Source organism: Ovis canadensis, chromosome 1 (assembly GCF_042477335.2).
Source record: "Ovis canadensis isolate MfBH-ARS-UI-01 breed Bighorn chromosome 1, ARS-UI_OviCan_v2, whole genome shotgun sequence".
Lineage (NCBI taxonomy): Eukaryota > Metazoa > Chordata > Mammalia > Artiodactyla > Bovidae > Ovis > Ovis canadensis.
In genome coordinates, this window is record NC_091245.1 from 108,961,312 (window position 1) to 108,975,880 (window position 14,569).

Genomic DNA, 14,569 nt, shown 5'->3' on the forward strand with positions numbered 1-14,569 from the left:
CTCCAGAGGCCAAGAATCCCAGCATCATTCACAGGTTGCTGTTCATAGCAGCAACCTTTCACATAGAAGAAAATGGCAGTATTTTTTGTGTTCACTGACACTGCATTCAGACAATGGTCAACAAACTTTTGTGTGAAAGGCCAAATAGCAAATATTTGAGGCTTCATGGGCTATACAGTCTCTGTTATAACCAATCAGCTCTGTCAATGCAACCATTTACATGTAAATGAATAAGCCTGGCTGTGTTCCAATAAACCTTTGTTTATGAACAATTATATTTAAATTTCATGTCATTCTCATGTGTCACAAAATATTATTCCTTTCACTTTTCCCACAGTTTAAAAATGTAATATCCATTCTTAGTTTCTAGGCTGTGGTTTGCTGAACCTGGTTAAGAGTTCAGAAAGCAGTTCTAGGCTAATTTCCAAACTTCCAGGTTTAAGTATCAGCACATCTTTGAATGATCAGAGTTTCTTCCTACAAGATCTCTGTGTAATCAGACTCATCTACTCATTAGGCTCCAGCCTAATGCAAACTTTGAGAGATGGTGAAGGACAGGGAAGTCTGACATGCTGCAGTCCAGGGGGTTGCAAAGAGACAGACACGACTTAGCTACTAAACAACAGCAAATGCTATAGAGAGAGTCCTGTGACTATCAGTGGTCTCTGAAACCCAGTATTTTGAACTGCAAAACTCATCCCCCAATACCACCCCATCTTATAGGATCTTTCTGAAGGAGTTAATATCATTGGACTTCCAGCCTAGAGCTTTTTAGGCAAATCCATGTATTTCACTGACTTGTCCTGGAATATTTTCTTCCAAATATTTGCTTTGCAACATGACTCAAAAAGACTTTGTCTGCAATTGCCTAAAACTCAAGGTTACATCATGAATAGCACCTTACAAGTCTAATAAAGAACACAAACCATGTATATATGCAAAGGAAACTGAATGTGATGAGCCTGATAGGTGTGAAAGTGACATAGCCCAAAGGTGACTTGAGAACTCTGTAGTGGGGTTGATCACCATGTGTATCACAGGTCAGAAAGACTTCACGAAGGAGATGCAACTGAAGATAAGCTTAAGAGATTCAATAGTAACTTCACAAGAGGAGGTGGGGAACTATCTGCTAGGTAACATAAGGGGTGTATGGGTGTTTAGAAATGTGACCAGCACTGTGCATAAGACACACAAATGCCCAACTGAGAGATCGGTAGGTTTCAGTGGTATACTAGATCATCAAGAAAGTTAAAATGGATGTGACTGATTAGGGAAGGGACCTAGCAGGCTCTTTTATCTTGTGGAAAGGCTCTTAACAAACCTCTGAGAAACATAACATTACTTCATAGATATGAGAATGAGATTTTGGAGGGCTATGATAACTTTAAAATTCAGATAGCTAAGAAATCAAAGAGCAAAAATTGAAATCCAGATCTCTTTGATTCCAAAATTTCAATTTACTCTAAATTAATCTGAGCAATAAGAAACTGGGAAAAACTAGGGAAACACATGAAATACATTTGAGAGGAATCAATATGATCAATGAAAGTTGTTTGTCCTGTAGTTCTACTTCCTTTCTTGCTGTTACCCATGGTCCATTTATTTGTCTTATTATAAATAGTGCATTTAGGAAAATTTGTGTGAAAAAGCAATAGTATAAATTATTACTGAATTGATAGTGTGAATATAGGGAAATAGAAGGTTTTCTGGTAATCAAGGTGGATTATAAACTGAGTATAGATTAAGTGGCTTTGGGGATTTAGAATAATTACCAGATATAGAGAAAGGAGAGTAGAGACTTTCCTTGAAAGATACCTAGATCTGTACCAGATGGACAAGGAAAGCTTCCCCCAATCAAAGTTCCAGAGTACTCTGAAGCCTGGACCCAAAGGAGCAGAAATACTCACCAAAGATCAAGAAGAAAAACAGAGCCATGTCCCAGATGGCTGAAGATAGTGAATTGAAATGTAAGGCTGGAAGGAGGCCCCACAACAGGAATATGCAGCTTTGGTTGCAAGTGTGCTGTGAGGAGGGAAGGAGGCAGGTCCTGTCTGTAGTAGAGCATTTATCAGACAACCAAAAATCAATGGGCTCAAAGGTCAGGACTGATAGAGCTGGACTTGCTGAATTCAGCATGCCCCAGAGGAAGGGAGGTGGCCAGAATTGGCAGAAAGATGATGAAAACAAAAGAAAACAAACAAACAAAACAAAAAACCCCAAGCTGCTATGCTTTGGTTCTGCTGTAATCCCAGCTCCATCGAGCTCTGCTTTAGTCCCCTCACTATGTATACAAGGAAAACAATGCACATAAGGAAAGGCAAGTACCAAGAATAAGGGCCATTTCACATTAGAAGATCAAGCAGTACTTGATCCTCATGTATGGTTTGTGGGGGCTAATTAGCCAATTTCAATTCTTTCCTTCCAGATGGAAGTGACTAGAAAATATAGAGGCCAAAGATCATAGAACAATTCCAAAGTTGAAGTCACCATAATTCAGAGTCAAGAGGGCAATCCAGAGTCAAGGTGCCAATCTTTGCAAATATGGCTTGATGTATTTCTCTCAAACCAGCTTCTCCAGTGCTAAGTAGAGGGCCTAATACATGGATCTGCTCTTCTGTGCTTTTCCTGGATTATGCCCATCTTTGGAAACTGAATGGAAGTAGGTTCTTGTCATAACGAAATCAGGTTGTTCTTAAGTCTAAGATATGATGGACAGGAAGTTCCAGAAAAACATTTACTTCTGCTTCATTGACTATGCTAAAACTTTTGTGTGGATCACAACAAACTGGAAAATTCTGAAATGCAAGTACCAGACCACCTTACCGGTCTCCTGAGAATCTTGTATGCAGGTCAAGAAGGAACAGTTATTATAGGACAGGGAGCTGTATTCTGTTAGGCAGGGTGGTCGGCTCAATGAGGTGCATAACAGTGCTGGGGACCTGAGTCATGTTTCCTGTTTTCTTGAAGAACATTCCTTAACCAAATTAGGAAAGATTTCTATATGCGATAGCATAAGGAAGGCATTGCATGAGCTCATTCTGCCTGTCCAATCAGGTATTGCCAAGTACCCTGTAACTGAGACAAAGAGCTGACTGTATATAAACTGCCATACCGCTTTGTTCGGGGCTCTCGTCTGATTCTGCTGCGTCGGATGAGGTTTGAGCCCTAGCGCGCTAGAAATATAAAATTCCCTTCTTGCCTTGCATTGCCACAGTGGACTTGTTCACTCTCTTGGTCGGTTCGGAGATACGGGCTCAGTGAATAACATTTGGGGACTCGTCCGGGATCTCCAGCCTACCAGGGAGGACAACTCTCCTGGTAGAAGGGAATAACCTCGTTAGGAATTGAGAGCTCTGAGCACCGGTGCTAGCAGTGCAGAGGCCTAGATTAAGTCCGGGGCCCAGTATCGTACTGGGGAGGCATCTAGGTGTAAAGTGCAGAGGCAAGTCCAGCGTAAGGCCGGGTCCCCGGTAGCAAACCGGGAGGGCAGCTGGCACTGAGGACGTCCTGACGGTAAGACACTTGCAAGTAGAGAAGGGGTCTCTAGTGCTATAAAGGAGACTGAAAGTAATATTGAGAGCTGGAATCTGTTTGTTGTGTCGTTTTTGTGACTCTGTGTGCCGGCACTGTCCATGTGAGTCTTGTTGTCATTGTCCGTGTTCTCTGTACCCATGGGGCAATCTACTTCTACTCCGCTGTCTCTGATGACTGACCATTTTTCTGATTTTAAGTCTAGAGCTCAGAATCTTTCGTTACTGGTAAAGGAGAGCAAATTGGTGACTTTCTGTTCTGCTGAGTGGCCCACCTTTGACGTCGGATGGCCACAAGAGGGAACCTTCAATCCCCAAATTATCCAGGCAGTTAAAGAGAGGGTGCTTACCCCTAGTCCTGCCGGGCACCCAGACCAGACTCCCTACATTCTGGTCTGGCAGGATCTAGTGAGAAACCCGCCGGAATGGCTTAAATCCTTTGTTCTTGCTCCTTCTAAACCTCCTAAACCTCCCCGTCCCTCTTCCCCGACTCCAACCTCGCTAAACCCACAGGTGTTAGTCATGAAAGCTTCTGAAGAAAAAGAAGAAAAACAGGACGAAAAACGACCTAAGCCTGTGTTCCAGGAATCTTCTCCGTATCCTAATCTGATTGACCTGGAAACCAAGTTGTTCCCACCCCCGTACGTGGATCCACATCCACCCTTGCTTCCACAGATTCCACAAGTTTCATCGGGAGAAGCCTGGAGGAGGGCCGAGCCCTCGGCTCCTCCTAGAGAAGGGGGCCCCGCCCAGGGAACTTGGGGAAGAGCAAGGGAAATGACCAGCACAGCGGAAGAAGAAGGCCCGGAAATTCCCTTCTCCACTGTTCACGCATTTCCGGTCCGGGCGGGGCCAGCCAGACAGGGTGTGGAACGGACATATCAGTATTGGCCCTTTGCCACTAGTGATTTGTACAATTGGAAGACTCAAACTCCCTCTTTCTCTGAGAAACCGCAGGGTCTTATTGATCTTTTAGAATCTATCCTCTTTACTCACAATCCCACTTGGGATGATTGTCAGCAACTGTTACAGGTACTTTTTACTACAGAAGAGCGCAAATGGATCCTGTCAGAAGCCCAGAAAAATGTGCCAGGGGTGGATGGGAGGCCCACAATACAGCCTCACCTCATTGAAGAGGGGTTCCCCTTGGTGCGACCCAACTGGGACTTCGAACGCACCGAAGGCAGGGAGCATCTCCGAGTGTACCGTCAGACTCTCATGGCTGGCCTTAGAGTGGCTGCCAGAAAGCCAACTAATTTGGCCAAGGTAAATTCAGTGAGGCAAGAGCCAATTGAGAGCCCGGCAGCCTTCCTTGAAAGGATAATGGAAGCTTTTAGACAGTATACTCCTATGGACCCACAGGCAGATGAGCCTCGAGCAGCAGTTATGCTAGCATTTGTGAATCAGGCAGCCCCTGATATTAGGAGAAAGTTACAAAAGATAGAGAGGTTGGGTGAACAGTCCCTGCAAGATCTAGTGAGGGCAGCAGAGAGAGTTTTCAATCATAGAGAGACCCCAGAGGGGAGAGAGGACCACATTAGAAGGGAAGAAAGAGAATTTAGAGCTGAAGAAAACCGTAAGAACCAACAAGAGCTGGCTCAGATATTTTTCGCCAGAATTTAAAACAAAAATAGGTTCCAAAAAGGGAAAAAGCTAGACTCAAAGACTGAGGAAAAACCTGCAAGGCGCAAGCTTGGAAAAAACCAATGTGCGTTTTGTAAGGAGATTGGACATTGGAAAGATAAATGCCCCAAGAAAAACCTAAAAAAGGGGCCCCAAAATCCCAAGAACAAGACTCCCCCTCCTGACAGTCATATCCTCTACGCGGGTGAGGATAGTGACTAGGGGGGTCAGGGCTCGATGCCCCTCCCCGAGTCCTGGGTAACTATAAATGTGGAGGGGAAACCGGTTGGCTTCATGGTGGATACAGGAGGTCAATACTCAGTCTTAAACCAAAGAGATGGACCCATGTCTAAGAAAAGTAGCTGGGTGCAGGGAGCAACCAGGACTAAGCGATATGGATGGACTACAAAACGACATGTGAACTTGGGGACCCACCAAGTGACCCATTCCTTTCTGGTGATACCTGAGTGTCCAGCGCCCTTGCTGGGAAGAGATTTACTGTCTAAAGTAAATGCCCAAATTCATTTCGACCACGGGCAAGTGTCAGTTTTAGATGGAACCGGGCATCCTCTTCAGGTCTTGTCTCTGGCATTAAAGGATGAATACAGACTGTACTTGCCAGAGGCCCCAGCGACAATAAGTCCCAAAGTACAGCCATGGGTTCAGAGATACCCTCAGGCCTGGGCTGAAATAGCAGGAATGGGACTGGCCAAACAGAGGCCCCCTATTATTGTGGAACTGAAAGCCAGTGCCACACCGGTGAGAGTGCGGCAGTATCCCATGAGTCAAGAGGCTCGGCAAGGAATTACTCCTCACATACAACACCTCATAGACGCTGGGGTCTTGAGAAAGTGCCGGTCCCCATGGAACACTCCCCTGCTTCCCGTAAAGAAGCCTTGGGGAACTGATTTTAGATCGGTTCAAGACCTGCGAGAAGTCAACAAACAGGTGAGTGACATTCATCCTATGGTTCCTAACCCTTATACATTGCTAAGCAGCTTGCCACCAAGCTACGTTTGGTACACTGTTTTAGATTTAAAAGATGCCTTTTTCAGTCTGCCTCTTGCCCTTGCAAGCCAAGAGATCTTCGCCTTCGAATGGCAGGAAGACGGTGGTCAGACTCCTGTGCAGCTGACATGGACTCGCTTACCACAGGGTTTCAAAAACTCACCCACGTTGTTTAACGAGGCCTTGGATGAAGACTTCCATGAGTATCAGGTTGAACACCCTACCATTGTTTTATTACAAAATGTTAATGACCTTATGCTGGCAGCGACTACGGAAAAAGAGTGCCAAGAGGCAACAGGTGACCTTCTCCAAACCTTGGGGACTTTAGGTTACAGGGCTGATGCCAAAAAGGCCCAGATTGCCAAGAAAGAGGTTACATACCTTGGTTATAAGATAAAACAGGGCCAGAGGTGGCTAACACAGGCTATGAAAGAAACCATCCTCCAGATCCCTGAGCCGGCCAACCCTAGACAAGTGAGAGAATTTCTGGGAACTGTGGGATATTGCCAATTATGGATCTTGGGGTTTGCAGAAAAGGCCAGGTCCCTGTATGAAGGGACCAAAGAAAACAAAGACTGGAAATGGACTGGGTCAATGAAAACGGCCTTTCAGGAGCTCAGGCGTGCCTTGCTGGAAGCTCCTGCCCTTGCCCTTCCTGACCCATCTAAGCCTTTCCAATTATTTATAGATGAAAGGCGAGGGATAGGAAAAGGGGTACTAACACAGAAGTGGGGACCTTGGAAGCGTCCCATAGCTTACCTTTCCAAGAAATTGGACCCAGTGGCAGCCGGATGGCCACCTTGCCTCCGAATCATCGCGGCCACCGCACTCCTAGTCCATGATGCTGATAAACTGACGGACAGAGACTCTTGGTCTACACTCCTCATGCTATAGAGAGAGTTCTGAAACAACCCCCGGGTAAATGGATTTCCAATGCCCGCTTGACACACTACCAGGCCCTGCTACTTGACACCTCACGGATTCATTTTCAAACTCCCTACACTCTAAACCCGGCTACTCTTTTGCCCAATCCAGAGGGGGATAGCCCCCTCCACGATTGCGATGAGATACTGGCCAGGGTAACGGCAATACAGAAGGACTTAACAGATACGCCACTGGATAACAGTGAGCTAATATGGTTTACAGATGGAAGCAGTTATGCAAAAGATGGACAGAGACGGGCGGGGGCCGCAGTGGTAGATGATTCTGGACAGACGATATGGGCGGAGACTCTTTCCCCAGACACCTCAGCACAAAAAGCATAGTTAATTGCCCTGATTCAAGCATTAGAGAGAGCTAAAGGAAAAAGAATAACTATTTTTACTGACAGTCGCTATGCTTTTGGAACGGTACACATCCAGGGCCCGATATATCGGGAACGGGGGTTTTCGACAGCTGAAGGAAAAGAGATTAAAAAACTTGCCAGAAATCCGTTGACTTCTGGAGGCTGTGCAGTTGCCTCGGGCTGTGTCAATAGTACATGTACCTGGACATCAAAAAGGGGACAGCCCCACAGCACGAGGAAATCGTGCCGCAGATCTGGTGGCTCAAAAAGCGGCTAATGAAGATTTTTCATTGCTCCGGTGTTGGCGATCGGACTTCCACCCCCAGGTATGGGAACTTTGCCCCCAACCCCTGAGTATTCATCCACAGACCTTGCCCGGATCCAGGAACGTCCCTACCTCCAACAAGGAGAGGATGGATGGTACCGAGACTCCGATGGTTACTTGATACTCCCTGCTCAGTTGGGACAGCAACTGTGTGGGCATCTACACTCGTCTACTCATCTGGGAGAGAAAAAGACTCTGATGCTTTTTCAAACTGCGCACCTGCGATTCCCCCGGCACCAAACAACTGTGAAGAACATAGTACATGCTTGTAAGGCATGTCAACAGATGAGGCCAGGAAAGAGGCAACATGCAGGACTGAGGTATTGGGAAAAAGGGCCAGGGCAGCACTGGGAAATAGGTTTCACTGAGGTAAGGCCAGGCAAGTATGGTTACCGGTACTTGTTAATGTTGGTAGCTACGTTCTCAGGGTGGGTAGAAGCTTTTCCTACTAAGGGAGAAACTGCAATGGTAGTGGCTAAAAAGATTTTAGAAGAAATAGTTCCCAGGTTTGGCCTGCCAGTGACTATTGGCTCTGATAATGGACCTGCTTTTGTGAGCCAAATAGTTCAGAACCTTGCCCGGGCTCTAGGGACCAAATGGAAATTACATTGTGAATACAGCCCACAGAGCTCGGGGCAAGTTGAAAGAATGAATCGGACCCTAAAAGAAACTTTAACTAAATTGGCTATAGAGACTGGCGGGGACTGGGTGACTCTCCTTCCCTTCGCCCTCTTTCGCGCACGTAATACTCCTTATCAGCTTAATCTGACCCCATTTGAAATTCTGTATGGGCGACCTCCCCCTGTATGTCCAATATTTGAAGGAAAGAAACTTCCACCTCCTACTTTGGGGCAATTCCAGGAGGCTTTGATGGCTTTGGGCAAAGTGCATTCTCGCATCTGGAAACTGCTCCGGGAAATACATGAGGGTCAAAACAAGGGGACTATTCCCTCACATAACATCGGCCCCGGAGATTGGGTGTGGGTCAAAAGGCACCACACCAAGGCACTAGAACCTATATGGAAGGGTCCTTATGTTGTTCTTCTCACCACCCCAACTGTCCTAAAGGTCGACGGTATCGGGCCTTGGGTGCATTGCAACCACGTACGCCCAGCTACTTCAGCAGAGCAGGAAGATGCTAAAAAAGAATGGGAAGCGTCTCTGCACCCGTCCAATCCCCTGAGGCTGAAGCTCCGGCGTCATCGACAGGACCAAGGCAACTCGTCTGGACCATCTTATGGATGACCATGTTACTCTGCTCCGAAGCTGCCAGCGTGAACCCGCACCAACCCATCAAAATCTCCTGGAAACTGCAAAATGGACTAACACGTGAGATGGTTAACTCCACCACCACAATACATCCACCAAATACTTGGTGGCCAGACTTATACTTTGACCTTAAGCTGGTGGTAAATGTGCCTTGGAAAAGGGGCTACCTCCGGAATCATGCATTCTGGGCATGTCCAGGTGCACCCAGGCACAACTGGAAGATCTGTGGGGGGATACAGGACTCTTATTGTAAATCCTGGGACTGTGTAACTTCTAATGATGGGTCGGAGACTCCAGGGTATAGACGGTGGGATGTAGGAAATCGGGACTTGCTTAACTTCTCATTTGTAGGACCCGTACCTCCGTACTCCGATTGGGAAAAGGATCATGACAAAGCAAAAAAAAAAAAAGAGAAGACCTGGGTCAACGGGATATCAAGGGGACTTCAGACCAGAAATGACCTGACTACTTATAACGGGATCATTGTTGTGAGTCAAGTTTTAGAACCAGTACAAATGTATAGTATCTGTCCAAACCCCGTTGAACAGGTCCATGCAAATCTCTACCCGACAACCTCCCTACCTACATCCCAGGGACCAACAAAAGACCCAGAGGCGGGCCCCCTTGCTAAACTTGGACAAACAGGTCCACTATGGAAATTAGTAAAGGCAGCTTATGCTACCTTAAGTCAAACCCATCCTGAGGCAACTAAATCCTGTTGGTTATGTTACAACTTAATTCCCCCTTATTACAAGGCAGTAGGCCTCAACGCCTCTTACGACCTGGCCAAGGCACCGATCCTCCCCAATGTCGATGGGGAGAACGAAAAGTAGGCCTTACAATGAGAGAAGTGTGGGGAAAGGGACTAGGTATGGGCAAAGTGCCGCCAGACAGATCCTCATTGTGTGCCCTTACTGTTGAACTCATGAGTCTGCCTGTAGCCAGGTGGTCAGTTCCACAGATGGGAGGATGGTGGGTGTGCTCTCACACTGGGTTGACTCCCTGTGTACATAGCTCCATTTTTGATCCTAAAAAAGAATTTTGTGTTATGGTGGCTGTGATACCAAAGATACTGTATCGACCAGAAGAAGCTGTATATGATTATTGGGCCCACAAATTGACTCTTAATCAACAAGAAAGAGCTTATAAAGTTAAGAGAGAGCCCGTAACTGCCATAACCATAGCAACTATGTTCGGTCTGGGAATAGCCGGGGCCGGAACTGGAATAACAGCTTTGTCCATGCAAAATCAAGGATTTAACTCTTTAAGAGCAGCCATAGATGAAGACTCGTATAGATCAGTATATGATCACTCGTATAGAACAGTCTATTAGTCATTTAGAGTCATCTTTAACTTCCCTGTCTGAAGTAGTTTTGCAAAATAGAAGAGGGCTAGATCTGCTATTTCTGCAACAGGGGGGACTTTGTGCCGCCCTAGGAGAAGAATGTTGTTTTTATGCAGACCATACTGGAATAGTTAGGGAATCCATGGCCAAAGTGAGAGAGGGGCTAGCCCAGCGTAAACGAGAGCGTGAGGCTCAACAGGGATGGTTTGAGTCCTGGTTTCAACAATCCTCCTGGCTGACTACTTTAATCTCTACCCTGCTAGGACCCCTGATAATCCTTCTAATAATGCTTACGTTTGGCCCTTGTATTATCAATAGACTCATAGCGTTTGTAAAAGAGCACATTAATACAGTACAGCTGTTCGTGCTTCGGCAGCAATATCAAACAGTGTCTCAGGACCCTGAGGAGGATTCCTCTGTATAATCTAAGAACAGGGGGGGAATGTTAGGCAGGGTGGTTGGCTCAATGAGGTGCATAACAGCCCCGGGGACCTGAGTCATGTTTCCTGTTTTCTTGAAGAACATTCCTTAACCAAATAAGGAAAGATTTCTATATGCGATAGCATAAAGAAGGCATTGCATGAGCTCATTCTGCCTGTCCAATCAGGTATCGCCAAGTACCCTGTAACTGAGACAAAGAGCTAACTGTATATAAACCGCCATACTGCTTTGTTCGGGGCTCTCGTCCGATTCCGCTGCGTCGGATGAGGCTTGAGCCCTAGCACGCTAGAAATACGAAATTCCCTTCTTGCCTTTGCATTACCATGGTGGACTTGTTCGCTCTCTTGGTCGGTTCGGAGATACGGGCTCGGTGCATAACATATTCAACATTTGTAATAACCTATAAGGGAAAAGGATCTGAAAATAGCGTGTGTATAACTGAATCACTTTGCTATACAGTGAAAACTAACACAACATTGTAAATCAACTATACTTCAATAACAATAATGGTGGAAAGAAAAAACTAAACAGCCTCTTGATGAGGGTAAACAAGGAGAGTGAAAAAGCTGGCTTGAAATACAGCTTTAAAAAAACTAACATCATAGCTTCTGACCCCATCACTTCATGACAAATAGATGGGGAAACAGTGGAAATAGTGACAGAATTTATTTTCTTGGGCTCCAAAACCACTGTGGGTGGTGACTGAAGCCATGAAATTGAAAGACACTTGCTCCTTCGAAGAAAAGCTGTGCCAAACCTATACAGCATATTGAACAGCAGAGACATCACTTTGCCAACAAAGGTTTGTATAGTTAAAGCTATGGCTTTTCCAAGTTCGTATAGTTAAAGCTATGGTTTTTCCAATAGTCATGTACAGATATGTCAGTCGGACCATAAGGAAGGCCGAGTCCCAAGAATTCATGCTTTAAAACTGTAGTGCTAGAGAAAACTCTTGAGAGTCGCTTGGACTGCAAGAAGTTCAAACTGTTCCATCCCAAAGAAAATTAGTCCTGAATATTCATTGGAAGGACTGATGCTGAAGAACTGACTCATTGCAAAAGACCCTGATGCTGGGAAAGATTGAAGGCAGGAGGAGAAGAGGATGAGATGGTTGGATGGCATGACTGACTCGATGGACATGAATTTGAGCAAGCTCCAGGAGTTGGTGATGGATAGGAAAACCTGTGGTGCTGCAATCCATGAGGTTGCAGTGGGTCAGACACGACTGAGTGACTGAACTAAACTGAACTAATTGTAATGGCATGTAAACACAGCTGTAAGAAAGGGAAGTATAAGAAACCTTGGGAACACAGTTGAAGAAATGATCACCTTTACTTGGAGCTAATAATAGACTTCAGAGAGATGATGACAGTTGAACAGGAATTAAAGAATAAATAGAATGGAGAATCAGAATGACAAAAGACTTTGTCGTACATATGCAGACAAATGAAAGAGCATTACCTGTTAAGCAGTAAGAACTACTATGGAATGACTGAATCACAGCCTATGTGGTGGTCAGATGTCAGGAGACACTGATGTTGAATTTTAAAAACACTAGATGATATAAAAGTATTAGTAGGATCTGGATGATGAAAAGTTATAATTAGCTCTGTAAATGCTTATTACTCACATTCTATCTTCTGCAGATTCTGAAATGATGCAGTAACAGACGCAGAATTCAGAAAAGGCTCAGAATATTAGCTTTACTGTTGAGGAATCTACATTAGGATGCAACTGGGATCCAAGACCCTATGCATTTATCTTTATCCTTCAGGGGTCACACCTGCCCTACTGATCATATATGAAGGAGAAAAACTTCATATATCCTGTGGGTACCAGAGAGCTCAAGCTTCAAGAATGAGATATATTTCTCCCCAACTCATACAGAAAATTAAGTGAAAGAAAAGGAGAGAAAACTAAAGATAAAGTTTTCTCCAGACTATAGTATTTTATTAACAGAGTCAAGAACATGAAGAAAGAAAAAGAAAGCTGTTTTGGCCAGAAAGAGCATTATGCTAAGGACACACACACACATACACACAAAATGAAGGAGCATATGCATTTTAGAGGGGTTTCCAGGTGGTGCTAGTTGCAAACAACTCACCTGCCAATACCGGAGACATAAGAGATATAGGTTCAATCCCTGGGTTGCAAAGATCCCTTGAAGGAGGGACCCTCTCTGAGTCTTCACTATAGTACTCAGAGAGGGGCTTTAGGGTCTCTGAGAGAAAAACCTGGCAGGAAGTAAGTATTCTGTCTATTTGGGGTTTGCATTATGAAAAGATGATCTGAACAGCTAATAGGATACTAAGTCAATCAGGCACCCATAACCATAATAATGAGATAGACTATTTTTCCAGGAAGACTCATTCCCAGGACTTTGCTGGGACAAGGATTTTAATGTGCACCTATCTTATATAGAATTCCTTTAGAGCTGGGTGGGACTGAACCCACAAGTACGAGCCACTGAACTGAACTGAGAACCTTGGGATCTTCTCTAACAAGTCAGTTAGGAAGAGAAACAGCATGGAGAAGGCATATTGTTGTTAAATGCCTTGATGTGAAGGTGGCGTAAATAATTTCCACTGTAAGAATGGCCCCACCTAGACAAAAGGACACCTGGCAGCCCTGGTGGCTGGAGAAGCCTGGGACCACAAGGAAATAAGTCCAAGTGGGGACTGAGTGGGGCCAATTTGCAGCTGCAGCCTCAGGGTAAATTTCCAGTCCAGGAGAAAAGTATCTCCCTCCCTACTGGAGATGATGTAGGTGCTTGGTGTTTGGCTCCAGCTCCACAGGCCTGGAGGCCCACAGCTGCCCAGGACTCCTGTAGGAATGTGTAGTGAGCATGTGCGTGCTGAGCAGTTTGGCAGTTGCTAGAATCTGGAATGGGGCAAGAGTCAGGAGATGCCAGTTACAGAACAGATTCTTTGGGCATTACGCATATGTCAACTGGCAACTCCTAAAATACTCAAGGGGTAACATTTTCATTGAATGCAGAGCTCCACTTTACTCCACTGCCTTGCCAGGGCAGGGGCACCTTCTAGTAAGACAAACCTGGGATAGACTCGCGGCATGTCCAGGAAGAAGAAACACATGAATGTTCGTGAGCACTCAGTCGCTGTCACTATGCTAATTTCTTCAGGCTCTGATACACTGTTTTTACACATGTCCACTTTAGAAATCAAGATAACAGCCACATTCTTGGGCCAGGGGACACTTTTCTCCTGCACTGTGCTAGCAGGCCAGTGTCAACCTTGTCCTTCAGCTTCTCAATTTCCTCTTTAATGACACATTCTAATTAGACCTCTAAGACTACCTTTTAGGCTTTTGTCATGTTTTGCCTTATTGCTTTTTTGGATCAGTTGGCTTACTCCAACAGCTGTTGCTTTTATCTGATTGGTTCTCGGGTGTCTTATTGGTTAGAATTTTACAAAAGAAATTTTAATGTAAAATTTAAAGGAAATCAAAGTTTCTTTTGTGAAATTCCAACCTTGTTCTACTCTACTTAGGATAAAAGAGCTTTTCAATGACTCAATCAAGGCAGTTCAGCAGGTCTCTAGATTCTGCTGGGTTGGTCAAAAAGTTCATTCAGATTTGTCCATAAGATGTTATAGGAAAATCCAAATGAACTTTTCGCCAACTCAATTGATATTACATGGTTTAGGGAACATGATACTCATCTGTGGGGAAAATCAGGAAGACCTGAGATAACTGATCAAACAGAGGCAAAATCTCTTTGAGTA

General features: G+C 45.0%; 2 protein-coding genes across 2 annotated transcripts in view; one reads left to right on the forward strand and one right to left on the reverse strand.

Moving 5' to 3' along the window:
- LOC138416216 (CD5 antigen-like) overlaps nucleotides 1-2,064 on the reverse strand; it is a 42,423-nt gene extending 40,359 nt beyond the window's left edge. The window contains exon 1 of the mRNA XM_069545047.1: nucleotides 1,908-2,064. Within this exon, the coding sequence (XP_069401148.1) occupies nucleotides 1,908-1,935 (28 nt within the window). The 5' untranslated portion in view covers nucleotides 1,936-2,064. The remainder of the gene's footprint in view (nucleotides 1-1,907) is intronic.
- A 1,607-nt stretch (nucleotides 2,065-3,671) lies between these two features.
- LOC138931488 (uncharacterized) lies at nucleotides 3,672-9,016 on the forward strand. The gene is given in 4 exon segments (XM_070292281.1): nucleotides 3,672-7,014; nucleotides 7,017-7,573; nucleotides 7,575-7,800; nucleotides 7,875-9,016. Coding segments are annotated over 4 exon segments (5,268 nt in total).
- Nucleotides 9,017-14,569: the final 5,553 nt, after the last annotated feature.